The 22,938-nt window shown below is 47.7% G+C and overlaps 1 protein-coding gene across 1 annotated transcript in view; it reads left to right on the top strand.

The window, feature by feature from the left end:
* LOC142249313 (fibronectin type III domain-containing protein 7-like) overlaps positions 1-22,938 on the top strand; it is a 65,842-nt gene that overhangs the window by 19,982 nt on the left and 22,922 nt on the right. Inside the window, exons 5-10 of the mRNA XM_075320946.1 lie at positions 1,680-1,943; positions 3,704-3,967; positions 5,257-5,514; positions 9,617-9,877; positions 10,036-10,296; positions 13,852-14,112. Coding sequence (XP_075177061.1) covers positions 1,680-1,943; positions 3,704-3,967; positions 5,257-5,514; positions 9,617-9,877; positions 10,036-10,296; positions 13,852-14,112 — 1,569 coding nt within the window. The remainder of the gene's footprint in view (positions 1-1,679; positions 1,944-3,703; positions 3,968-5,256; positions 5,515-9,616; positions 9,878-10,035; positions 10,297-13,851; positions 14,113-22,938) is intronic.

The raw sequence follows: 22,938 nt of genomic DNA, 5'->3' as shown, positions 1-22,938 counted from the left end.
TTTACAAAAACATGTTCAGAAATACAATTATATATATAATATGGGCTGAAAGTGCACACTCCCAGCTGCAATATGAGAGTTTTCACATCCAAATCGGAGAAAGGGTTTAGGAATCATAGCTCTGTAATGCATAGCCTCCTCTTTTTCAAGGGACCAAAAGTAATTGGACAAGGGACTCTAAGGGCTGCAATTAACTCTGAAGGCGTCTCCCTCGTTAACCTGTAATCAATGAAGTAGTTAAAAGGTCTGGGGTTGATTACAGGTGTGTGGTTTTGCATTTGGAAGCTGTTGCTGTGACCAGACAACATGCGGTCTAAGGAACTCTCAATTGAGGTGAAGCAGAACATCCTGAGGCTGAAAAAAAGAAAAAATCCATCAGAGAGATAGCAGACATGCTTGGAGTAGCAAAATCAACAGTCGGGTACATTCTGAGAAAAAAGGAATTGACTGGTGAGCTTGGGAACTCAAAAAGGCCTGGGCGTCCACGGATGACAACAGTGGTGGATGTTCGCCGCATACTTAATTTGGTGAAGAAGAACCCATTCACAACATCAACTGAAGTCTAGAACACTCTCAGTGAAGTAGGTGTATCTGTCTCTAAGTCAACAGTAAAGAGAAGACTCCATGAAAGTAAATACAAAGGGTTCACATCTAGATGCAAACCATTCATCAATTCCAAAAATAGACAGGCCAGAGTTAAATTTGCTGAAAAACACCTCATGAAGCCAGCTCAGTTCTGGAAAAGTATTCTATGGACAGATGAGACAAAGATCAACCTGTACCAGAATGATGGGAAGAAAAAAGTTTGGAGAAGAAAGAGAATGGCACATGATCCAAGGCACACCACATCCTCTGTAAAACATGGTGGAGGCAACGTGATGGCATGGGCATGCATGGCTTTCAATGGCACTGGGTCACTAGTGTTTATTGATGACATAACAGCAGACAAGAATAGCCGGATGAATTCTGAAGTGTACCGGGATATACTTTCAGCCCAGATTCAGCCAAATGCCGCAAAGTTGATCGGACGGCGCTTCATAGTACAGATGGACAATGACTCCAAACATCCAGCCAAAGCTACCCAGGAGTTCATGAGTGCAAAAAAGTGGAACATTCTGCAATGGCCAAGTCAATCACCAGATCTTAACCCAATTGAGCATGCATTTCACTTGCTCAAATCCAGACTTAAGACGGAAAGACCCACAAACAAGCAAGACCTGAAGGCTGCGGCTGTAAAGGCCTGGCAAAGCATTAAGAAGGAGGAAACACAGCGTTTGGTGATTTCCATGGGTTCCAGACTTAAGGCAGTGATTGCCTCCAACGGATTCGCAACAAAATATTGAAAATAAAAATATTTTGTTTGGGTTTGGTTTATTTGTCCAATTACTTTTGACCTCCTAAAATGTGGAGTGTTTGTAAAGAAATGTGTACAATTCCTACAATTTCTATCAGATATTTTTGTTCAAACCTTCAAATTAAACGTTACAATCTGCACTTGAATTCTGTTGTAGAGGTTTCATTTCAAATCCAATGTGGTGGCATGCAGAGCCCAACTCGCGAAAATTGTGTCACTGTCCAAATATTTCTGGACCTAACTGTATATATATGGTATCTACTGTATATAGACTGTGATACTTTAGATGCTTTTATTGATTTTATAATATTTTTGTCATTCACAGCACCATGCATGCCCACCAACATTAAAACCAACATTGACTGCTCAGTGTTGGACCTCATAAATGTTACCTGGTCTCCTAGCCGAGGGGCAGTATCTTATGCAGTGGTTGCTAAAGGGAATAATGGACATACTCTGTCATGTAACACAAGCACTAATATGTGTGCTATTGAAGGAGCTCGCTGTGGATATACTTATTCAGTGTTGGTTACATCCTGGAACTCATACTGTGGCAGTGACGCGGACACCGAAACTGTTATTGAGTCAGGTGAGCTCATAAAGTACCAACTGAGCTAATGCAATTTATAGGCTGATCAGATCTCTAACTTTTAATTATTACATATTCAAAGACGACATAGAAAAATGGCCCTGCTTGTATATTGGAGTCTGTGCATGCACTAACACAATTGGCTACAGTCATACTGATTTTTACAGTATCATCATTATTACTGTAATATTATTATTTTACTGAAATAGCGCCATCATATTCCACAGCACTTTACAGATGTGATCAGCACTGTCCCCATGGGGGCTCACAATGTAAATTCCCTATCAGTATGGTCTTTGGAGTGTGGGAGGAAACTGGAGAACACAGAGGAAACTCACACAAACATGGGGAGAACATACAAACTCCTTGGTCTCCTTGAGTATTCCAACTATTCTAACAAGTGTCAGATTGCAAAAATCACAACGGGCCCCTGAATTCGTTGCTTCTGAACTCCTGGGAAAAGGCATAGAATATACTGTATATACACAGTCACATCACCATAGTCATGACTCCTGACTAATCATGTGTCAGCTGGAGATGCCACTCACAGGCACAGCGACTCCTGGACATTACATGGAGTGCCATGCAGACATCCAGGAAGAAAAGAAAATTATTTTTTCGTGGGCTTCACTGCTTCTCCTCTGACAGATCTGCCTGTCCTACCCCTCTGAACAGGTCCTTCACTTGAATACTGGGCCTGATCATGTGTGTGAGAGAAGCGAGACTAGGTAGTGCTGCTGCCTCTGTGATGGCTCTACAATTGTGTGACCCCTCTACCGCCTGTCTCCATGGAGGTCTCGATATTTACTCCCCTGTTGAAAGTCCTGATCACACGTACTCAACTAAAGGCCCAGTCACACTAAACAACTTACCAGCGATCCCAACAACGATACAACCTGATAGGGATCGCTGGTAAGTTGCTAGGAGGTCGCTGGTAAGATGTCACACTAAGCGACGCTCCAGCGATCCCACCAGCAACCTGACCTGGCAGGGATCGCTGGAGCGTCGCTACATGGGTTGTTGGTGAGCTGTCACACAGGCAGATCTCACCAGCAACCAGTGACCAGCCCCAGCCAGCAGCGCCGCGTGGAAGCGATGCTGCGCTTGGTAACTAAGGTAAATATCGGGTAACCAACCCGATATTTACCTTGGTTACCAGCGCACACCGCTTAGCGCTGGCTCCCTACACACCTAGCCACAGTACACATTGGGTTAATTACCCGATGTGTACTCTGCTACGTGTGCAGGCAGCAGGGAGCTGGCTTCTGCGGACGCTGGTAACCACGGTAAACATCGGGTAACCAAGAAGCCCTTACCTTGTTACCTTGGTTACCCAATATTTACCTTCGTTACCAGCGTCCGCCGCTCTCACGCTGTCAGTGCCGGCTCCCTGCTCTCTGCACACGCAGAAGCCGGCTCCTGCTGCCTGCACATTCAGTTGTTGCTGCTGTCTCGCTGTCACACACAGCGATCTGTGCTTCACAGCGGGAGAGCAACAACTAAAAAATGGCCCAGGACATTCAGCAACAACCAGCGACCTCACAGCAGGGGCCAGGTTGTTGCTGGATGTCACACACAGCAATATCGCTAGCAACATCGCTGCTACGTCACAAAAGTTGTTCCTTAGCAGCGATGTTACTAGCGATGTTGCTTAGTGTGACGTGGCCTTAATTTAAATGAAAAGCACAGAATTTAAGCTTCCTCATATAACCGAGCCACTATGACCTTCTCAGTAATGGACTTATCTGGTTTATATGCAGTTCCATGTACTCCAGATGTGGTGGAGATGAGCATTGAGTGCTTGAAATTTGAAGCTCTGGTATCCTGGCGTGAAAACAACATTTATCCAACCTATCATACAGCAGTCGCCATTGATCCCTTGGGAAATGAGCTTTTCTGTGATACCTTTGATCCCACTTGTCAAATCTCGGGCCTGGACTGTGGATCGGAGTACAGCTTTCATGTTTACTCTTCTAACCGTCAGTGCAAGTCATTAAACAGCATGGTACACAAATCCTGGACAGGTCAGTACTTATGAAGACATTTTTTTAAAATGTTAACAACATGACCAACTTTTTTTTTGCGGATACGTTTGAGCTTAGAATAACCCTCTATTTACTTGACATGTGAAATGTGGCAATAGAAAGCCAAAATTATGGACATAGATCTGCAGTGCAGAACCTTTTTATGGTCAAGGAGTACATGATACAAACTTTAAAGGGTGCTTTTCACGCTGCGATCTCGCCCCCATCTGTTGTACGTCACGGGCAAATCACTGCCCATGGCGCACAAAATCGCTTACACCCGTCACACGGACTTACCTTCCCTGCGACGTCGCTGTGGCGGTGAACCGCCTCCTTTCTAAAGGGGCGGTTCGTGCGGCGTCACAGTGACGTCACACGGCAGCCGTCCAATAGAAGCGGAGGGGCGGAGATGAGCGGAACGAACATCCCGACCACCTCCTTCCTTCCTCATTGCGGGCGGACGCAGGTACGAGGTTGTTCCTCAGATCCCCCACATGAATGAAGCTCTGTAGTATGTGTGTGACTACCTCCTACACTCGATCACCTGTCCGGTGGGCAGATGGCACCCGATCACCTGTCCGGTGGGCAGACTGCATTGATCCATTCACTGTCTATGGGAGCAATGATTCCACATGCATTACCGCTCCCATAGACTTCTAAAAGTGTATTGAGCAGTAATCTTTACACTGGACTGTTTTAACCTCTTTTAATAGGAAGTATGTAGGATCAGGTATATCTTTATCCCCTGCCCTGTGGGTCTTAGGACACATATCCTTTCTTTACAACTCCTTTCTGCATACTTAGCAAAGCTTATGGAGATAATGGAGATGTGAAGGATAGTTTACATGGGAGTCCTTAGATTTCAGTGGCTGTATTGTTATGTTTCGTGATTACCTATAATGGCCGTCTCCTTTTAAATCCTCAAGTTAAGTATTCTGATGACCAAGATAATAAAGAAGTAATCTCAATATTCACAAGTAAAAATATAATATTCTCATCCCAACAGTGGTCTCTGTAGGAGGATTTGTCCTCTCTGGACATCAATCACTTATATTATACTCAGGGTACATAAAATCCTGTCTTTCCTTGTATCACATGTTGAGATAAAATATAGTTGATCTCCAGTTACAATAAACTTTAGAGAAATACAAAAATGGAGATTGATTTCATGTTGTATATAATTATAGATTACATTATTACCCCCACAGTTACATTCCTGAAGATACTATCATTATTCTCGCAGTTCTCACTTATTACTGTGCACAGTAATTATTATTTTCTTAATACAGCCCCCTGTCAACCAAAAGATATCATTACAAATGTTCAATGTGGAAACAATGATGCCTTAATATCATGGACAAAGAGCAATGGCACCGTGTACTACCTGGCCACACTGTCTGGGAACGGGACGACCTCCAGTTGCAATACTACTGCTACAAACTGCTCATACCCGAGGTTACAATGTGGACAGTCCTACAATGTATCGGTAATGGCAGTAAATGACATATGTGGCAGTGAACTGTCTGCTGTAAGCACGTTTGAAACAGGTAATTATAATGTGATTTTTATTAAAGGGATTGTCTGGATTAAGCTAATATGGGGATAACTCTCATTCGCAACCTAGAGCAGTGATGGCCAACCTTTTGAGCTTGGTGCATCAAAATTCATAAAAAAAAATGAGCATAACTCAGGTGGTGTGTCACTTCTCGAAAAATCCATAATTTTGTGATATTTATAGCTCTAATAACAAAAAGTTATCTGATAATGACTGCTAAGGAGGAGAGGAGATAGCGGCTGCCGGTGACTTAACTACAACTGCATGGCTTCCCAGGGCCGATCATTTCGGAACAGTTTAGCCGCAAAAACAGTACTAGTTAAATCACCAGCGGCTTTATAGATCGAGATGCGGTCACCTGCCCTTACCTTGCATGGCAGCAAAAATGTCTCACCGTGTCATACGTTAGCCATCACTGACCTAGAGCATACACTGGGATCTTCACCTAATTGTCAAGAGGATCCAAAATGCGGCTAGTCTGAAGCCAGGGGATGTCCCATCTGGAACATTTATGGCAGTTCCCTAGGCTATGCTATACATTTCTAATTGATGCCAGTTCCACCAGTACAGGCTTCTATGCATTCATTTCTGTGATATCTCTAAACAATGTCAATGTGCGATATATATGTCTCTGATTGCACACTCCTTGCATTCTGGAGATTTCTGATGCAAAACAGGGAGACCCAATGGATCTGTGCTGACCGCACCTGTCATTGGCCTAATTTAGGTCTAAATATTTGACCACAACAACATGGACGTTGTGATCATTCATTAACTATATGATCTTGTGAGCTAACTCTTGTTTGTAATGTTATTCTCCTTGGGTAGGCACAATTTGACGAGTGAACTTCCTTTTTGAGAAGTTTCAAGTATTATTTTTCACCATCATGGCAGAATAATTGAAACTGTATGTACAACATAGGACTTACCAGTAGAATATCTGCAACAATTTCAGACATCAGGGTGGAAAATTTCTCAGCAGTGCAGGAGATTTTCAAAACCCATTGATTGGTCATTTTGCCCATTTATTATTTATTTTGTTTATGGATATAGCACCATCATCACTGGTGGACACAGACACAAGAAGGCCTCTGTATATGTCATGAAGTATAAATGGATAATAGGAGAACGTGGCTCATAGACTGGCGCTCAGGCTAGGGGACTCTAGCTGTCCCTTATCCCAAAGTTACTTCTGATGGTGAAGAGGTCTGGACTGCCAATATAGCCCTGATCCTGGCCAGCCCTGCTCTAATACCCCCTCTCCTCCCACCCCAGGGGAGAGTCGGGATGGGATTCGTTAAACCCACACAAATAGAGAAATGGAGAAACCAAAATTCTAACTCACAGCAATCACACTGGCACGGGGTGTAATATGATAACTGGGAGGAGAGGTGTCTAGACTGGCCCTCAGAGTAGGGGATCCTAAACTGTCCCTTATTCCAGAGGTACGCCTGATAGCAGCGAGGTCTGGACTGCCAGTGTAGCCCTGACTCCTAAAAAATCCCTGATCTAACACCCCCACCCAGGGGAGGGCTGGGACAGGAGAAATATATCACACAAATAGCGACAAACAGGGTAGACTAAAGCTCAAACTCACAGCAACCACACACAGATGAAAATACAATACATCCTCAGGGAGAAATAAAGAACAGGGAGGAAATACCCTTGGCTTGTAGTTTGTTTATTTCCACCACACACTAATTAGCATACAACAAATCTCCAAAGCTGGATCAAATGCACAGGACCGGTGTCGTTGGAGCTAAGCTAGAGCTATCATCGGCATGGGACCCCAGGTTCCACCATCTTCCATGACCTCTGTTCACAGACCAGCAGGAATTAACTCCCGCTAGACCGGACACCAGAGGGAACAAAACCAGGCGACGCCCTGCTCTGACTGAGCAATTTAAATGCACCAGGTAAGGCTATGTGCGCACATTGCCTTTTTTTGTGACCACAGAGATGCAGTGTTTTTGTGTGTTTTTGGGAGCTAACAGTGAAAAGGTTTTGGTACCGTGTTAGCCAGTTGAAAAAGGGACCTGAGATGTCTTGAAAGCTTGATTTGTAACATTACTTTATTTTATTTTAGTTATCCATTAAAAGGTATCACAAGATTATAATTTTGTTCCTCTCACTGAGAATATTCAATAATTTTGGGAGCTAAAAAATGCACAAAAACACACCCACGGTAAAAAACGCATAAACAATGCATGCGGGTTTTGCGAGTTTTACCATGTTTTTTTGCCGCGTTTTTGTTGCTGCGTTTTTTCCAATGCATTGCATGAGTGAAAAACGCTGGCAAAAATTTAGAAATAATTGACATGTTGTATCTTTGTGGTCACCACAAAAACGCACCTAAAACAAAACTGCACTGTGCAGACAGCAAAAAAAACCTCAAAGACTTTGCTGGGGAAGCAAAGTCATGCAGTTTTAAGACCAAAAATGCACCCGAAAACGTGTAAAAATGCCACGAAAAACGCACCGTGCGCTCATAGCCTAATGTGTCAGACTCTGCAGTGTGAATAGAGTCTGAAGACACCAAGCCGCCTGGTGAGTTAAGATCAGGACACCACATGACACACACACAGAGGCATTAGGCAATACGTGAACAGAAGGAAATAATGAGCAAGGAGGGAATAAACAGATAAGAGTATTCCCACAGCACACCAAACAGCACTCAGTAGTTCACCATCAACTGGATCACAACAGCACATGGATCGGTATCGCTTAAAGCTATAATCACCACTGGAAATCAGTTTCCACCATCTTAAAAAGGCAGGGAGAAGCTGTGATTTGTGTGGTTTCTCATAACATGTGATCTTAGAGGTAACCAGCAGGCTATGAGAGATTAATCCCTGACAGCCCATTCACTAATAAGCACACAGTTTGACGTCCGAGCCTACCTGTGTAACTCAGAAGCCCCAGAGAAACCACAATGTGGAGTGTCAGAATCTGTGTTGGGAACAGCGCCATATACCACCATGACACTCGGTGAGTTTTCAGCCAAACGCTGTATGCCAGTGAAAGAACAGTATATAGGCCTTTATCAGTCCAATATCTCATCACAATGCACATCTCCACCTTTTTTGGAGGTAGAAATGGGCTCCTTTACTTCTTGGGCCCTTGGGCGGTCAGACAGGTTGCACCTATGATATGTCAGCCATTGACCATCATATTGCACAGCACTTTAGACATCATGTTGGGGCTCACAATCTAAATTCCCTATCAGTATGTCTTTGGAGTTTAGGCGGAAACCCACACTAAAGCCAGCTTTACACGTTGCAATTTTGCATACGATATCGTATGCGATTTGCAACGCCCCCATCGTATGTGTGGCACGTTCAATTTGTTGAACGTGCCACACAAACGATTAACCCCTGTCACACATACTTACCTTCCATACGACCTCGATGTGGGCGGCGAACGTCCACTTCCTGGACTGGGAGGGACGTTCGGCGTCACATCGACGTCACGCGGCAGCTGGCCAATAGAAGCGTAGGGGCGGAGCTGAGTGGGACGTAAACATCCCGCCCACCTCCTTCCTTCCGCATTACCGGCCGGGAGCCGCAGGACGTAGGTAAGATCTGTTCATCGTTCCAGGGGTGTCACACACTGCGAAATGTGCTACCCCGGGTACGATGAACAATCTGACGTACAATTCATGAGGAATGAACAACGTGCATGCGATGAACGTTTTACCGTTCAATCGCAATCGCACGTAGCAGTTACACACTGCAATGTACCTTACAATGCCGGATGTGCGTCACTTACGACGTGACCCCGCCGACACATTGTAAGATGCATTGCAGCGTGTAAAGCAGGCTTAACACACAGAGAACATACAATTCCTTGTAGATGTTGTCCTTGGTGGGATTTGGACCCTTCACCCAGCGCATTATACAATCACATTATTGCAGCTCCAATATCATTACATTTAGAAGTAACTGACCTATGAGTTGCGCAGATTCATTTTTATTACCATTGTGATATTTTTATTTGGAAAATGTTTTTTTTTTGGTATATATTGTATAATTGTATTGCTGGGTTTTTTTTTCAAAAGCCAAATGGATAAAATATTTTTTTGATGTTTTTCCCAGCTCCATGCCAGCCACAAGGGTTGGTCGTCAATCTTGATTGCAGTAGCCACACCGCATCCATGATCTGGAAAGAGAGCGATGGAGCCCGGAGTTATTCCATAATGATTGAAGACGTTAATGGGGCTGTATCCTCATACACCACAACTAGTACCGTCTTTAACTCCAACCTACTAGCTTGTAGTCAGATTTATGGGTTTTCTGTTATGGCAATTGGTGGAACATGCAACAGCTCAAAAAGTGTCACCATTTATGAAAACACAGGTAATCAATTGCCTTCAGTGCTTAAATGCATGTCATATCTCTACAATTTTTGTACATAAAAGGGGCTAGATGAAAAATACTATTATTCTATTACAATACCTGATTTAAATATAATTGGGTCGCATTCAATTGATTAATGATTTGTATTGGTTTCCCAGCTCCCTGCGCTCCGGTCAATGTCACATATACAAGAAATTGTCCAACTTCAATGAGTTCAATAACATGGTCCCCAAGTGATGGAGCTATTATCTATCATGTAACCGCCACTGAAACTGGAGGATTGGAGATATATTGTCAGAGTGCCAATACCGACTGCTGGCTTATGGGTTTAAGCTGTGGATTGTCATATAATTTAAAAGTGGTAGCTGTAGGACAGATGTGCAGTAGTAATACCAGCTCTTCATTGTTTCTAAAGACAGGTAAGCTCCACTATCTTCTAATTATCTGTGTCACTAGCTGATTCTTGCCACCATATGAATAACTAAAGGGGAATTTCCCACCTTGCCCATACACAATGGAGCCGATTCATCAAGACTGGAGTAGTGCACAATCAGCTACGCCAGTCTTGCTGGAGCAAAATGTAGTGCCCCTGAAGCTATCAGGAGCTACAGGGAACTGCATCCTGTCAAAGATGCAGGGCCTACCCCCAGGGACCCAGAAGACCAGTGCCGGTAACACCAAAACACATATATAATCCCTGTTTTTCCTCGTCCCCAAGACCTGATGACAGGCTAGGGTTGGATCCAATGGATGGCCACCTAGGGATGGAATCGATCCAGTCCAGTAGGCGACAACCAGGCAGGAGGGGTCAGACAGTCAGTTAGTGGAAGTGAAAGGAGACGGATGTAACGATACTGACAGGAGAGTGTAACAGTGACCTGTCAGGCTCAGGCGTGTGGTTGCCGAAGTAGTATGGTGGAGTACTCTTGGAACCATAGCACCGGCAGGGTGCAGAGCCCTAGGTCAGGAAAACGATCCAGGCAGACCTTATAAAATCTGCACGGTGAGGGGACCATCCAGGACCTCACCGACCATAGAGTCCGGGACACAGCAGTGACGGGAGAACCAATGGACCGGGAACTGAAGACCGATACGACAGGGTTCAAACTGCCTGCCATACGGACCAGAGGCAAAAGACCAGAGGCTCCAAGCCACGGGGACCCACCAACCAAAGACGGGTGCAGGGGAAGTAAGCCACCAGGCCACCACACCGGCACTGGAATTAAGGGGACCAGTGGTGAGGACCAGCCTCCATCAGGTTGCAAGCATCACCATCGTGAGTAAAGAACCAGTTACATTGCAATCCCTTGTGTGGCCTATCTTCTTTCCACGCTCTGGCACTGTTAATGAACTTAAACATCAAACACCATCATTTATCCCATGGGGCCTAGCCCGACTTTTGGAGGGCCACAACATATAGGCTGCCATTAACATCAGCCCCAGCAGTGAGAGACTGTGCAGCGGCGGCTCCATTCATATAGCCGCAACCCGCAAGTGGCATCACGACAAAAAAGTTTATTATAATCCCAGTATATAACCCCTTTTAAAAGCAACCCCCCCCCCCAGGATCATTGAACCAGGCCCCGGCTATTACACCCGTGACACTTCCGAAACTTAGTGAAACCAGGCCCTGGGGTGTGACAAAAAGTCGCCAAATTCATTAAGAGGCACACACCAGTTAATTAATTTGGCTCCTTTTCAAAGTATTTGTGCCTCTATGTCTGCACCAGGAATAATACTGTGGTCGGAGATTGAAGTAGCATTTCTGGCACACAAAGCATCTGCAGTTTTCATGAATTTGATGGACAGACGTGACCCTGCCCACTACCCATCTCAACTCCACCTCAGCTCCGAAGAAATGGTGGAAATAAAACAACAAAAGTCCCAAAGATTTGCTCAACTCCCGCTTACGCAAAAAGGTTTTCACTTTTGAATGCTTTTATGACAGTTTTCTAGCATAAAAGCGTTGATGAAACAGCCCCAATATGTTTTAAAGTAAGGGGACTCTCATATAACTTATATGTCCTACTATGAGGGGCTGCTAATAAGTCTTTGGCTTTGTAATTTTTTTTTGTTTCTATGGTAACAAATGTTACATTACATGAAAACCTTATGTGTCTAATATATGTTTGCAAAATTTTGTGTTTGTTGTTTATGGCAACAGTGTTCTACGCACGCGGGAAAACAAAATGGCGGAGTCTAATGCAATATTCTCAGCAACTGAGAGCAGAGGAGTGATAAAATTCTTGTTTCTGGAAGGAAAGTCTGTGAAGGATATTCATGGTGATATGTCACAGACATTGAGCGATCAATGCCCTTCTTATTCCACAGTTAAGAACTGGGTTGCCAAATTTAAAACGAGCCACTTCAGCACCAATGATGAGGAACGTCCTGGACAACTGAGTGTGGTTGTTCCAGAGATCGTCGATGCTGTGCACAACCTCATACTGGAGAATAGATGAATTTCAGCTAAAGCAATAGCAGACATCATGGGGATATCCCATGAACGTGTTTGTGCCATTATACATGAACATTTGGGCATGAGGAAGCTATCTGCAAAGTGGATCCCCAAATGTTTGACAACAGATCAGAGAAACATGTGAGCGAAAACTTCCCGATCCATTTGTCAACATTTCCAGACTGATAAAAACTTTCTGGATTGACTGGTCACTATGGATGAGACCTGGATTTACTTGTATGACCCTGAAAACAATGAACAGTCAAAAGAGTGGAGGCACAGTGGTTCCCCTCGTCCAAAGAAGTTTAGAGTGCAAAAACCAGCCACTAAGGTGATGGCATCTGTGTTCTCTGAGAAGGAGGGCGTGCTGCTTGTGGACTACCTTCAAAAGGGTTCAACCATCAATACAAGGTATTACATTGAACTTTTGGACCAGTTGAAGGCAGCTCTGAAGGCCAAAAGGCGCGGCAAGCTGTCCAAAGGAATCTTGTTCCTGCAAGACAACGCCTCTGCTCACAATGTACAAGAGACCATAGCAAAACTGGCAGAGCTGGGCTTCCAGCTGTTTGACCACCCACCTTATTCACCAGATCTACGTCCCTTCGACTATCATCTGTTTCCAAATCCGAAGAAACACCTCAAGGGTACTAAATTTCACACCATTGCTGATGCCGTGGCTGCTATGGATGCCTGGCTTGAGGCACAACCTAAATCCTTCTTTTTGCTAAGCTTACAGAACTTGGAATACCAGTGTAAGAAGTGTGTTGACATCAGTGGAGAGTATGTGGAATAAATGTAAAGTTTCATCATCCTATCTCATTTCTTTCTGGGTAAAGCCAAAGACTTATCAGCAGCCCCTCGTACACAGTGAGTATGAGCATTTTGTGACAAATAGGATTCAAAACATTCCAACTATGGCTCAATATTATACAACTGGTAACGAACGTTGGTCATAACTGCAACATAATCCAGTATTAGTGACAAAGTAAAAATAAAATCCACTGTCCAGCAGGAGGTCAGCATTGCCATGACTCCTGATGATTGTCTGTCCTATCTATCCTTGTAGGCTCCAGGCCACAAAACAGCAGGCGATACCCTCATGGATGTAGGCAATGTCTGACTCTATGGTTATCTATTCTGTTATTGATACATTTGCAACTCTGTTACAGCTATCAGATTTGTAGATCTTATAAGTAGAAATTTCACCCTTGTCTTGGTCCAGGGTGGGCATAGACAGAAGAGGGCAGCTGTGCAAGAACAATATATGGGCCCGTTGCAGCTCAAAAGCTCATCGTAATGCATTGGGGACAAAATTGTGAGATTTTCTGCCACGTGTCTGGTCCTCTTTTACGATACATGTGGTATGTTTGTAGCTAGTGATATTTAAAAACAGGATTTTCTAAATGAAATGCATCTTCTATTGTCTTGTATTGAGTTTGAGACTGCGTCTTTGTGTGCTCTATAGTTTATCGCAATGAAAAGGAGTGGTTTTCTCATGATTGTGTCATTTTTACAGCCCCTTGTCTACCAAGCAATACTGCTGTGCACATAAACTGTGAAAACAATTCTGCCGTGTTATCATGGGAGGGAAGCAGAGGAGCATTGGACTATATTGCCATCGTGAAACACTATGAGGACGTGGTGTATTCCTGTGATACCGAAAATACGAGCTGTATTGTGTCAGACCTAACCTGTGGGACATCCTATTCCTTCTCTGTGTTGGCTAAGGACATGGAATGCAACAGTTCATATACTGCACCCATTGGTTTTGGGGCAGGTAAGTGTCATACATATTTCTTTAAGAAAACACTAAGCAAGAAAATGCACAAAATAAAATATTTACAAAATCCTAGCTTCACTAAACCTCCTCATTTTCGTTAATCCCCCTCTGTTTTATATTACAATTAAAATATAAATATATAGAGATCTTTTCTGTGTTACATGAGCTCAGCCATGTTCTCCTCCTTGTCCTGTGTGTAGTGGTAAGACAACTGGCTGCAGCTGAACTCTCCACCTACTGCTCTAAACAAAGCAGCACAAATGATTGCTAAGCTCCATCTTCATCTTTGTTAGGCTATGTGCCCACAATGCGTTCTGTCCCTGCAGAAATTTCTGCAGCGATTTGAACAGCACACATGCGCTTCAAATCGCTGCAGAAACAGTCCGTAATGAAAAGCCAATTTCATGTGCTCTGGATGCTGCCTCTCCCATAGACACAGCGGGACCTGCATCCAAAGCGCATGAAAGAAGTGACATGTTGCTTTTTAGAACGCAGCAATTTGGCAGTAGCCAAAGCGCTGCGTTCTAATACACAACGTGGGCATGGATTAGGCACAATCTTCATAGATTGTGCTGGGGACGCAGGACGCATGCAGTTACGCTGCTTGCCACCGGCTTCTTTGCTGTTGTATTTCCGAATCGCGATGCATGTGTGCGCACGGTGGGCGGCCTGATGACGGGTAACCAGGACTCACTGGGTATTTAAAGGTGGGTGCGAAGGCATAGAGACAACGTGCGGTGACCCTTGAAAAAGGTACCCCAAACGCACGTCGGGCGTGGACCCTGGATCAGCTCCCCATCAACCTGAGCCTTGGGTATGTAGTTCCTTGTGATCGTTTTCCCTTATGTCTGTATGCTATGGATACTGTTTGGCTCCAGCATGCTGGGGGATATGTTTAAACCTTTTGATGTCTTTGGCTCAGCTTGCTGGGGGTTCACTGCTAATGCCTTGAGGGGAGTTTAGTAGACAATTGGCCATATGTAGTCTACACTCCCCATACAGTAGGCATTTCTGTATACCCTACTGATCTTGGTCCACACGTAGTGAGGTTTTTCTTTATGTCCTCAATTTACTGTTACAGTGATAGGAAGTGGTGCACTTCTTTTAATTGTTAATGTCAAATAACTTTGGATTAAACAGACTCCATTATGTGCTTACACATTCTTGAATAATACTTCTAAATATAGTTGTTGTTGTTGTGGAGCTGGCATCTATCTTTAAAGTCAAATAGTTATGGTGCAGAAATGTGCTAAATCTTTTCTAGATTAATGTCGCGACGAGTCTAAAGGGGGCTTTACACCCTACGATATCGTTAATGTTTTATCGTCGGGGTCAAGTTGTTAGTGACGCACATCCGGCATCATTAACGATATCGCAGCGTGTGAAACATACCTGCGACATTAAGCGACCTCAAAAATGGTGAAAATCGTTCACCATGGAGAGGTCGTCCCAAACTCAAAAATCGGTAAGGGTTGTTTTTCGTTGTGGTTCGTTGCTCCTGCGGCAGCACAAATCGCTGTGTGTGACACCGCATGAGCGAGGAACGTCTCCTTACCTGCCGCCGGCCCCAATGCGGAAGGAAGAGGTGGGCGGGATGTTTACATCATGCTCAGCTCCGCCCCTCCGCTTTGATTGGCCAGCCGCTTAGTGACGTCGCGGTGACGTCGCTGTGATGCCGAACGTCCCTCGCCCTTGAGGGAGGGATTGTTCGGCAGTCACAGCGACGACGACGACCAGGTAAGTATGTGTGACGCTGCCGTAGCGATAATGTTCGCTACGGCAGCGATCACAAACAATCGCATGCGCGACGGGGGCGGTTACTTACACGCTCGATATCGCTAGAAATTGCTAGCGATATCACTATCGTGTAAAGCCCCCTTTACTCTAAATAGCAGCACACAGTGGCCGCAATGATCATTAGGGCTGTATGGTTACATTACAAGATTGACTGCTGGAAATGGAAGCGGAGACCTATCCAGATATTACAAAAATGTCCACTGCACCCACAGAATGAGATAAGCAGCACATTTTATCTGCTATTCAGAGCAAAATCCGTACAGAAAAATGATAATTGTGCACTAAAATAATTTATTGTATTATCCTAGGTCAGGGGTGCAAAACGTTGTCCGCTCCAAGGGCCACATTATTACGTTGAATCATTTTCCAAGGGCCGCAATATAAGTTAGAGGGTTATTACCATCGGAGATATTTCCAGCATATCAAAATTATCTATATATATAATTGCCTTATTCTGTCTGTCTGTCTGTCTGTCTGTCTATCTGTCTGTCTATCTGTCTGTCTGTCATGCTCCAAAATTGTGTCCTTACGGTGACACAAAGCTGATTGGCCGCTGGGCTCGCCATGGCCCCGCCCCCCCACACGGATTGGCCGCTCGCCCAGGCTGCGCCCCCACACGGATTGGCCAGCCGCTCGCCCAGGCTCCGCCCCCCCCCCACAGATTGGCCTCTCGCCCCGGCACCCTGCAGGCATTGGCAATTCGGCCACGCCACGCCCCCCTCACGCAATGCACGCTAGCTCTGGCCCCGCCCCCTCCCTCCCCCCGCGCATTCCCCGAACCGACACGGCTGTCACGGAGGTGAGTACTGTACTCCCCCCCCCCTCTCTCCCCCGCGCATTCCCCAAACCGACACGGCTGTCACGGAGGTGAGTACTGTACTCCCCCCCCCCGGCCCCCGCTCGCACGGGAGTGGTGTGGATACGTTGGTAACCATGCTCGCATGGTTACAAGCGCATCAAGGTCCTGCTGCGGCGGAAGATCCACACGCACACACATAACAGCACACACACAAACATACACACACATCAGATCACACTCACCCTCACACACACCTCACACACACCTCACACACACCTCACATCGCATCCACACACTCACAGCATCCGGCGATATCGCTTGCTTCTCGGCCTCGATACTGTGCTGTTGTGACCTTCCAGGACCTGACGGAGGATCACATGGCCAGAGGCATGTGGTATCTCCGGATGTTTTGAGTGTGAGCGCATATGTGCGATATCGTCAGTGTCTGTGTGTGTGAGTGGATGCGATCGGGTGTGTGTGAGTGGATGCGATCGTGTGTGTGTGAGTGGATGCGATCGGGTGTGTGTGAGTGGATGCGATCGGGTGTGTGTGAGTGGATGCGATCGGGTGTGTGAGTGTCGGCAGAGGAGCACGGCGTGCTGGAGGAGGCTGGGAGCAGAGAGGCTGATCATGGGGAAGGCTGGGAGGGGGAGGCTGATGCTGGGGGAGACTGGGAGGGGAAGGCTGATGCTGAAGGAGGCTGGGAGGGGGAGGCTGGGAGGAAGGAGGCTGGGAGGAGAGAGGCTGATCCTGGGGAAGGCTGGGAAGGGGAGGCTGATGCTGAGGGAGGCTGGAAGGAGAGAGGCTGATGCTGGGGGAGGCTGAAAGGAGAGAGGCTGAGGCTGGGAGGAGAGAGGCTGATGCTGGGGAAGGCTGATGCTGAGGGAGGCTGGGAGGGGAAAGCTGATGCTGGGGAAGGCTGGGAGGACGGAGGCTGGGAGGAGAGAGGCTGATCCTGTGGAAGGCTGGGAGAGGGAGGCTGATGCTGGGGGAGGCTGGAAGGAGAGAGGCTGATGCTGGGGGAGGCTGGAAGAAGAGAGGCCGATGCTGGGGGAGGCTGATGCTGGGGGAGGCTGGGAGGAGAGAGGCTGATGCTGGGGAAGGCTGGGAGGAGAGAGGCTGATGCTGGGGACAGAGAGGAGAGGCTGATGCTGGGAGGAGAGAGGCTGATGCTGGGATGAGAGAGGCTGATGCTGGGAGGAGAGAGGCTGATGCTGGGGGAGGCTGGGAGGGGGAGGCTGATGCTGGGGGAGGCTGGGACGAGGGAGGCTGATGCTGGTGGAGGCTGATGCTTGGGGAGGCTGATGCTGGGGGAGGCTGGAAGGAGAGAGGCTGATGCTGGTGGAGGCTGATGCTTGGGGAGGCTGATGCTGGGGGAGACTGGGAGGGGAAGGCTGATGCTGAGGGAGGCTGGGAGGGGGAGGCTGGGAGGAAGGAGGCTGGGAGGAGAGAGGCTGATCCTGGGGAAGGCTGGGAACAGGAGGCTGATGCTGAGGGAGGCTGGAAGGAGAGAGGCTGATGCTGGGGGAGGCTGGAAGGAGAGAGGCTGATGCTGGTGGAGGCTGATGCTTGGGGAGGCTGATGCTGGGGGAGACTGGGAGCGGAAGGCTGATGCTGAGGGAGGCTGGGAGGGGGAGGCTGGGAGGAAGGAGGCTGGGAGGAGAGAGGCTGATCCTGGGGAAGGCTGGGAAGGGGAGGCTGATGCTGAGGGAGGCTGGAAGGAGAGAGGCTGATGCTGGGGGAGGCTGGAAGGAGAGAGGCTGAGGCTGGGAGGAGAGAGGCTGATGCTGGGGAAGGCTGATGCTGAGGGAGGCTGTGAGGGGAAAGCTGATGCTGGGGAAGGCTGGGAGGACGGAGGCTGGGAGGAGAGAGGCTGATCCTGGGGAAAGCTGGGAGAGGGAGGCTGATTCTGGAGGAGGCTGGAAGGAGAGAGGCTGATGCTGGCGGAGGCTGATGCTGGGGGAGGCTGGAAGGAGAGAGGCTGATGCTGGTGGAGGATGATGCTTGGGGAGGCTGGGAGAGGGAGGCTGATGCTGAGGGAGGCTGGGAGGAGGGAGGCTGGGAGAGGTAGGCTGAGAGAAGAGAGGCTGATGCTGGGGGAGGCTGATGCTGGGGGAGGCTGGGAGAGGGAGGCTGATGCTGGGGGAGGGTGGGAGGAGGGAGGCTGGGAGGAGAGAGGCTGATGCTGGGGAAGGCTGGGAGGAGAGAGGCTGATGCTGGGGACAGAGAGGAGAGGCTGATGCTGGGAGGAGAGAGGCTGATGCTAGGATGAGAGAGGCTGATGCTGGGAGGAGAGAGGCTGATGCTGGGAGGAGAGAGGCTGATGCTGGGGGCAGAGAAGCTGATGCTGGGGGCAGAGAGGCTGATGCTGGTGCAGCATGGGGGATGGAGCACGATGGGGGGGTGCGCAGCATCGGGGATGGAGCATGATGGGGGGGTGCGCAGCATCGGGGATGGAGCACGATGGGGAGTGCGGAGTATGGCGGATGGAGCACGTTTGGGAGTGCGCAGCATGGTGGATGGAGCACGTTTGGGAGTGCGCAGCATGGCGGATGGAGCACGTTTGGGAGTGCGCAGCATGGGAGATGGAGCACGATGGGGGGTGCGCAGCATAGGGGATGGAGCACGATGGGGAGTGCGCTGCATGGGGGATGGAGCACAATGGGGAGTGCGCTGCATGGGGGATGGAGCACGTTTGGGAGTGCGCACCTCCCCCCAACATACACACACACACACACACGCGCGCGCGCACTGCACAACACACCACACACCACACACACACACACTGGGAACCACAAACAACTGCCCTACACAGACACCCACACACACAGACAACGCTGCACACACACAACACCCAACACACAAACACCGCGTCACACACAAATATATGCACATACCGCACAACACACACATTGCACAAAACATACCTCCCCCCAAAACACACCACACACACACAAACCGCGCAACACACACACAACGCTACAGACACACAGCGATCCACAAACAACGCAACACACGCAACACACATACAACACCGCTCTCACCCCCCGTCACACCCAGACAACACCCAGAACATGTACAGCCCCTACACAAACACTTGGTAACTACACACAACAACATCTATATATATATATATATATATATATATATAACAAAAATCATACATGAACTACACAATACGTAAATTCTAGAATACCCGATGCGTAGAATCGGGCCACCTTCTAGTTTACCATAAATGTCTGATAGAACAGAAAGTGGAACCTATACCTATGGGAATATGGTTCCCCTTTACCCACAGTTGTCACTTAGGACAGGGGATGGCCATGCATGACTGTGACTCCCCAACTGTAAATTGAAATGCCATGCACTACAATAGGAATAACCACATGCATAGATGGACACTTGTAAAACTTGTATACATCTTTCTGCAGTAACAAATACGGGTATGGTGACCCCATTTTCCTATAATATATTGGTGACACATACACAGCAAATAGCTACACACAAGCAAGCATTTCTGTCACCAGATGTTTGGGGGCCACACAGAAGGGAATAGTGGGACAGATGTGGCACCTGAGCCACAGATTGTCCACCCCTGTTCCATTTACACCATCTATATATATAATTGCCTTATTCTGTCTGTCTGTCTGTCTGTCTGTCATGCTCCAAAATTGTGTCCTTACGGTGACATGTCCTTACGGTGACACAAAGCTGATTGGCCGCTGGGCTCGCCATGGCCCCGCCCCCCCGCACGGTGGCCGCTCGCCTCGCCTCGGCTCCTCCCCCCACACGGATTGGCCGCCACTCACACTCAGACTCACATGCACACTCACACTCAGACTCACACTCACACTCAGACATTTACGCACACTCACACTCAGACTCACACTCAGACTCACACTCAGACTCACACTCAGACTCAGACTCACACTCAGACTCACACTCAGACTCACACTCACACTCACACTCAGACTCACACTCAGACTCACACTCACACTCAGACTCACACTCAGACTCACACTCAGACTCACACGCACACTCACACTCACACTCAGACTCACACTCAGACTCACACTCACACTCAGACTCACACTCAGACTCACACTCAGACTCAGACTCACACTCAGACTCACACGCACACTCACACGCACACTCACACTCAGACTCACACTCAGACTCACACTCAGACTCACACTCAGACTCACACTCAGACTCACACTCAGACTCACACTCAGACTCAGACTCACACTCAGACTCACACTCAGACTCAGACTCACACTCAGACTCACACTCAGACTCAGACTCACACTCAGACTCACACTCAGACTCACACTCAGACTCACACGCACACTCAGACTCACACGCACACTCACACTCAGACTCACACTCACACTCAGACTCATACACACACTCACACTCAGACTCACACTCAGACTCACACTCACACTCAGACTCACACTCAGACTCACACTCAGACTCAGACTCACACTCAGACTCACACGCACACTCACACGCACACTCACACTCAGACTCACACTCAGACTCACACTCAGACTCACACTCAGACTCACACTCACACTCAGACTCACACTCACACTCACACTCAGACTCAGACTCACACTCAGACTCACACTCACACTCACACTCAGACTCAGACTCACACTCAGACTCACACTCAGACTCACACTCAGACTCACACTCACACTCAGACTCACACTCAGACTCACACTCAGACTCAGACTCACACTCAGACTCACACTCAGACTCACACTCAGACTCACACTCAGACTCACACGCACACTCAGACTCACACGCACACTCACACTCAGACTCACACTCACACTCAGACTCATACACACACTCACACTCAGACTCACACTCAGACTCACACTCAGACTCACACGCACACTCAGACTCACACGCACACTCACACGCACACTCACACTCACACTCAGACTCACACTCAGACTCACACTCAGACTCACACTCAGACTCACACTCAGACTCACACTCAGACTCAGACTCAGACTCACACTCAGACTCACACGCACACTCAGACTCACACTCAGACTCACACTCACACTCAGACTCAGACTCACACTCAGACTCACACTCACACTCAGACTCACACGCACACTCAGACTCACACTCACACTCACACTCAGACTCACACGCACACTCACACTCAGACTCACACTCAGACTCACACTCAGACTCACACTCAGACTCAGACTCACACTCACACTCACACTCACACTCAGACTCAGACTCACACTCAGACTCACACTCACACTCACACTCAGACTCACACTCAGACTCACACTCAGACTCACACTCACACTCAGACTCACACTCAGACTCACACTCAGACTCAGACTCACACTCAGACTCACACTCAGACTCACACTCAGACTCAGACTCAGACTCACACTCAGACTCACACTCAGACTCACACTCAGACTCACACGCACACTCAGACTCACACGCACACTCACACTCAGACTCACACTCACACTCAGACTCATACACACACTCACACTCAGACTCACACTCAGACTCACACTCACACTCAGACTCACACGCACACTCACACGCACACTCACACTCACACTCAGACTCACACTCAGACTCACACTCAGACTCACACTCAGACTCACACTCAGACTCACACTCAGACTCAGACTCAGACTCACACTCAGACTCACACGCACACTCACACTCAGACTCACACTCAGACTCACACTCACACTCAGACTCAGACTCACACTCAGACTCACACTCACACTCAGACTCACACGCACACTCAGACTCACACTCACACTCAGACTCACACGCACACTCACACTCAGACTCACACTCAGACTCACACTCAGACTCACACTCAGACTCACACTCACACTCAGACTCACACGCACACTCACACGCACACTCACACTCAGACTCACACTCACACTCAGACTCACACTCAGACTCACACTCAGACTCACACTCAGACTCACACTCAGACTCAGACTCACACTCAGACTCACACTCAGACTCAGACTCACACTCAGACTCACACTCAGACTCACACTCACACTCAGACTCACACTCAGACTCACACTCACACTCAGACTCACACGCACACTCAGACTCACACTCAGACTCACACTCAGACTCACACTCAGACTCACACTCACACTCAGACTCACACTCAGACTCACACTCAGACTCACACTCAGACTCAC

This window comes from Anomaloglossus baeobatrachus, chromosome 8, assembly GCF_048569485.1.
Source record: "Anomaloglossus baeobatrachus isolate aAnoBae1 chromosome 8, aAnoBae1.hap1, whole genome shotgun sequence".
Classification (NCBI taxonomy): Eukaryota; Metazoa; Chordata; class Amphibia; order Anura; family Aromobatidae; genus Anomaloglossus; species Anomaloglossus baeobatrachus.
Note: the sequence above shows the minus strand (reverse complement) of the source record. Positions and strands in the feature narration are given on the sequence as shown.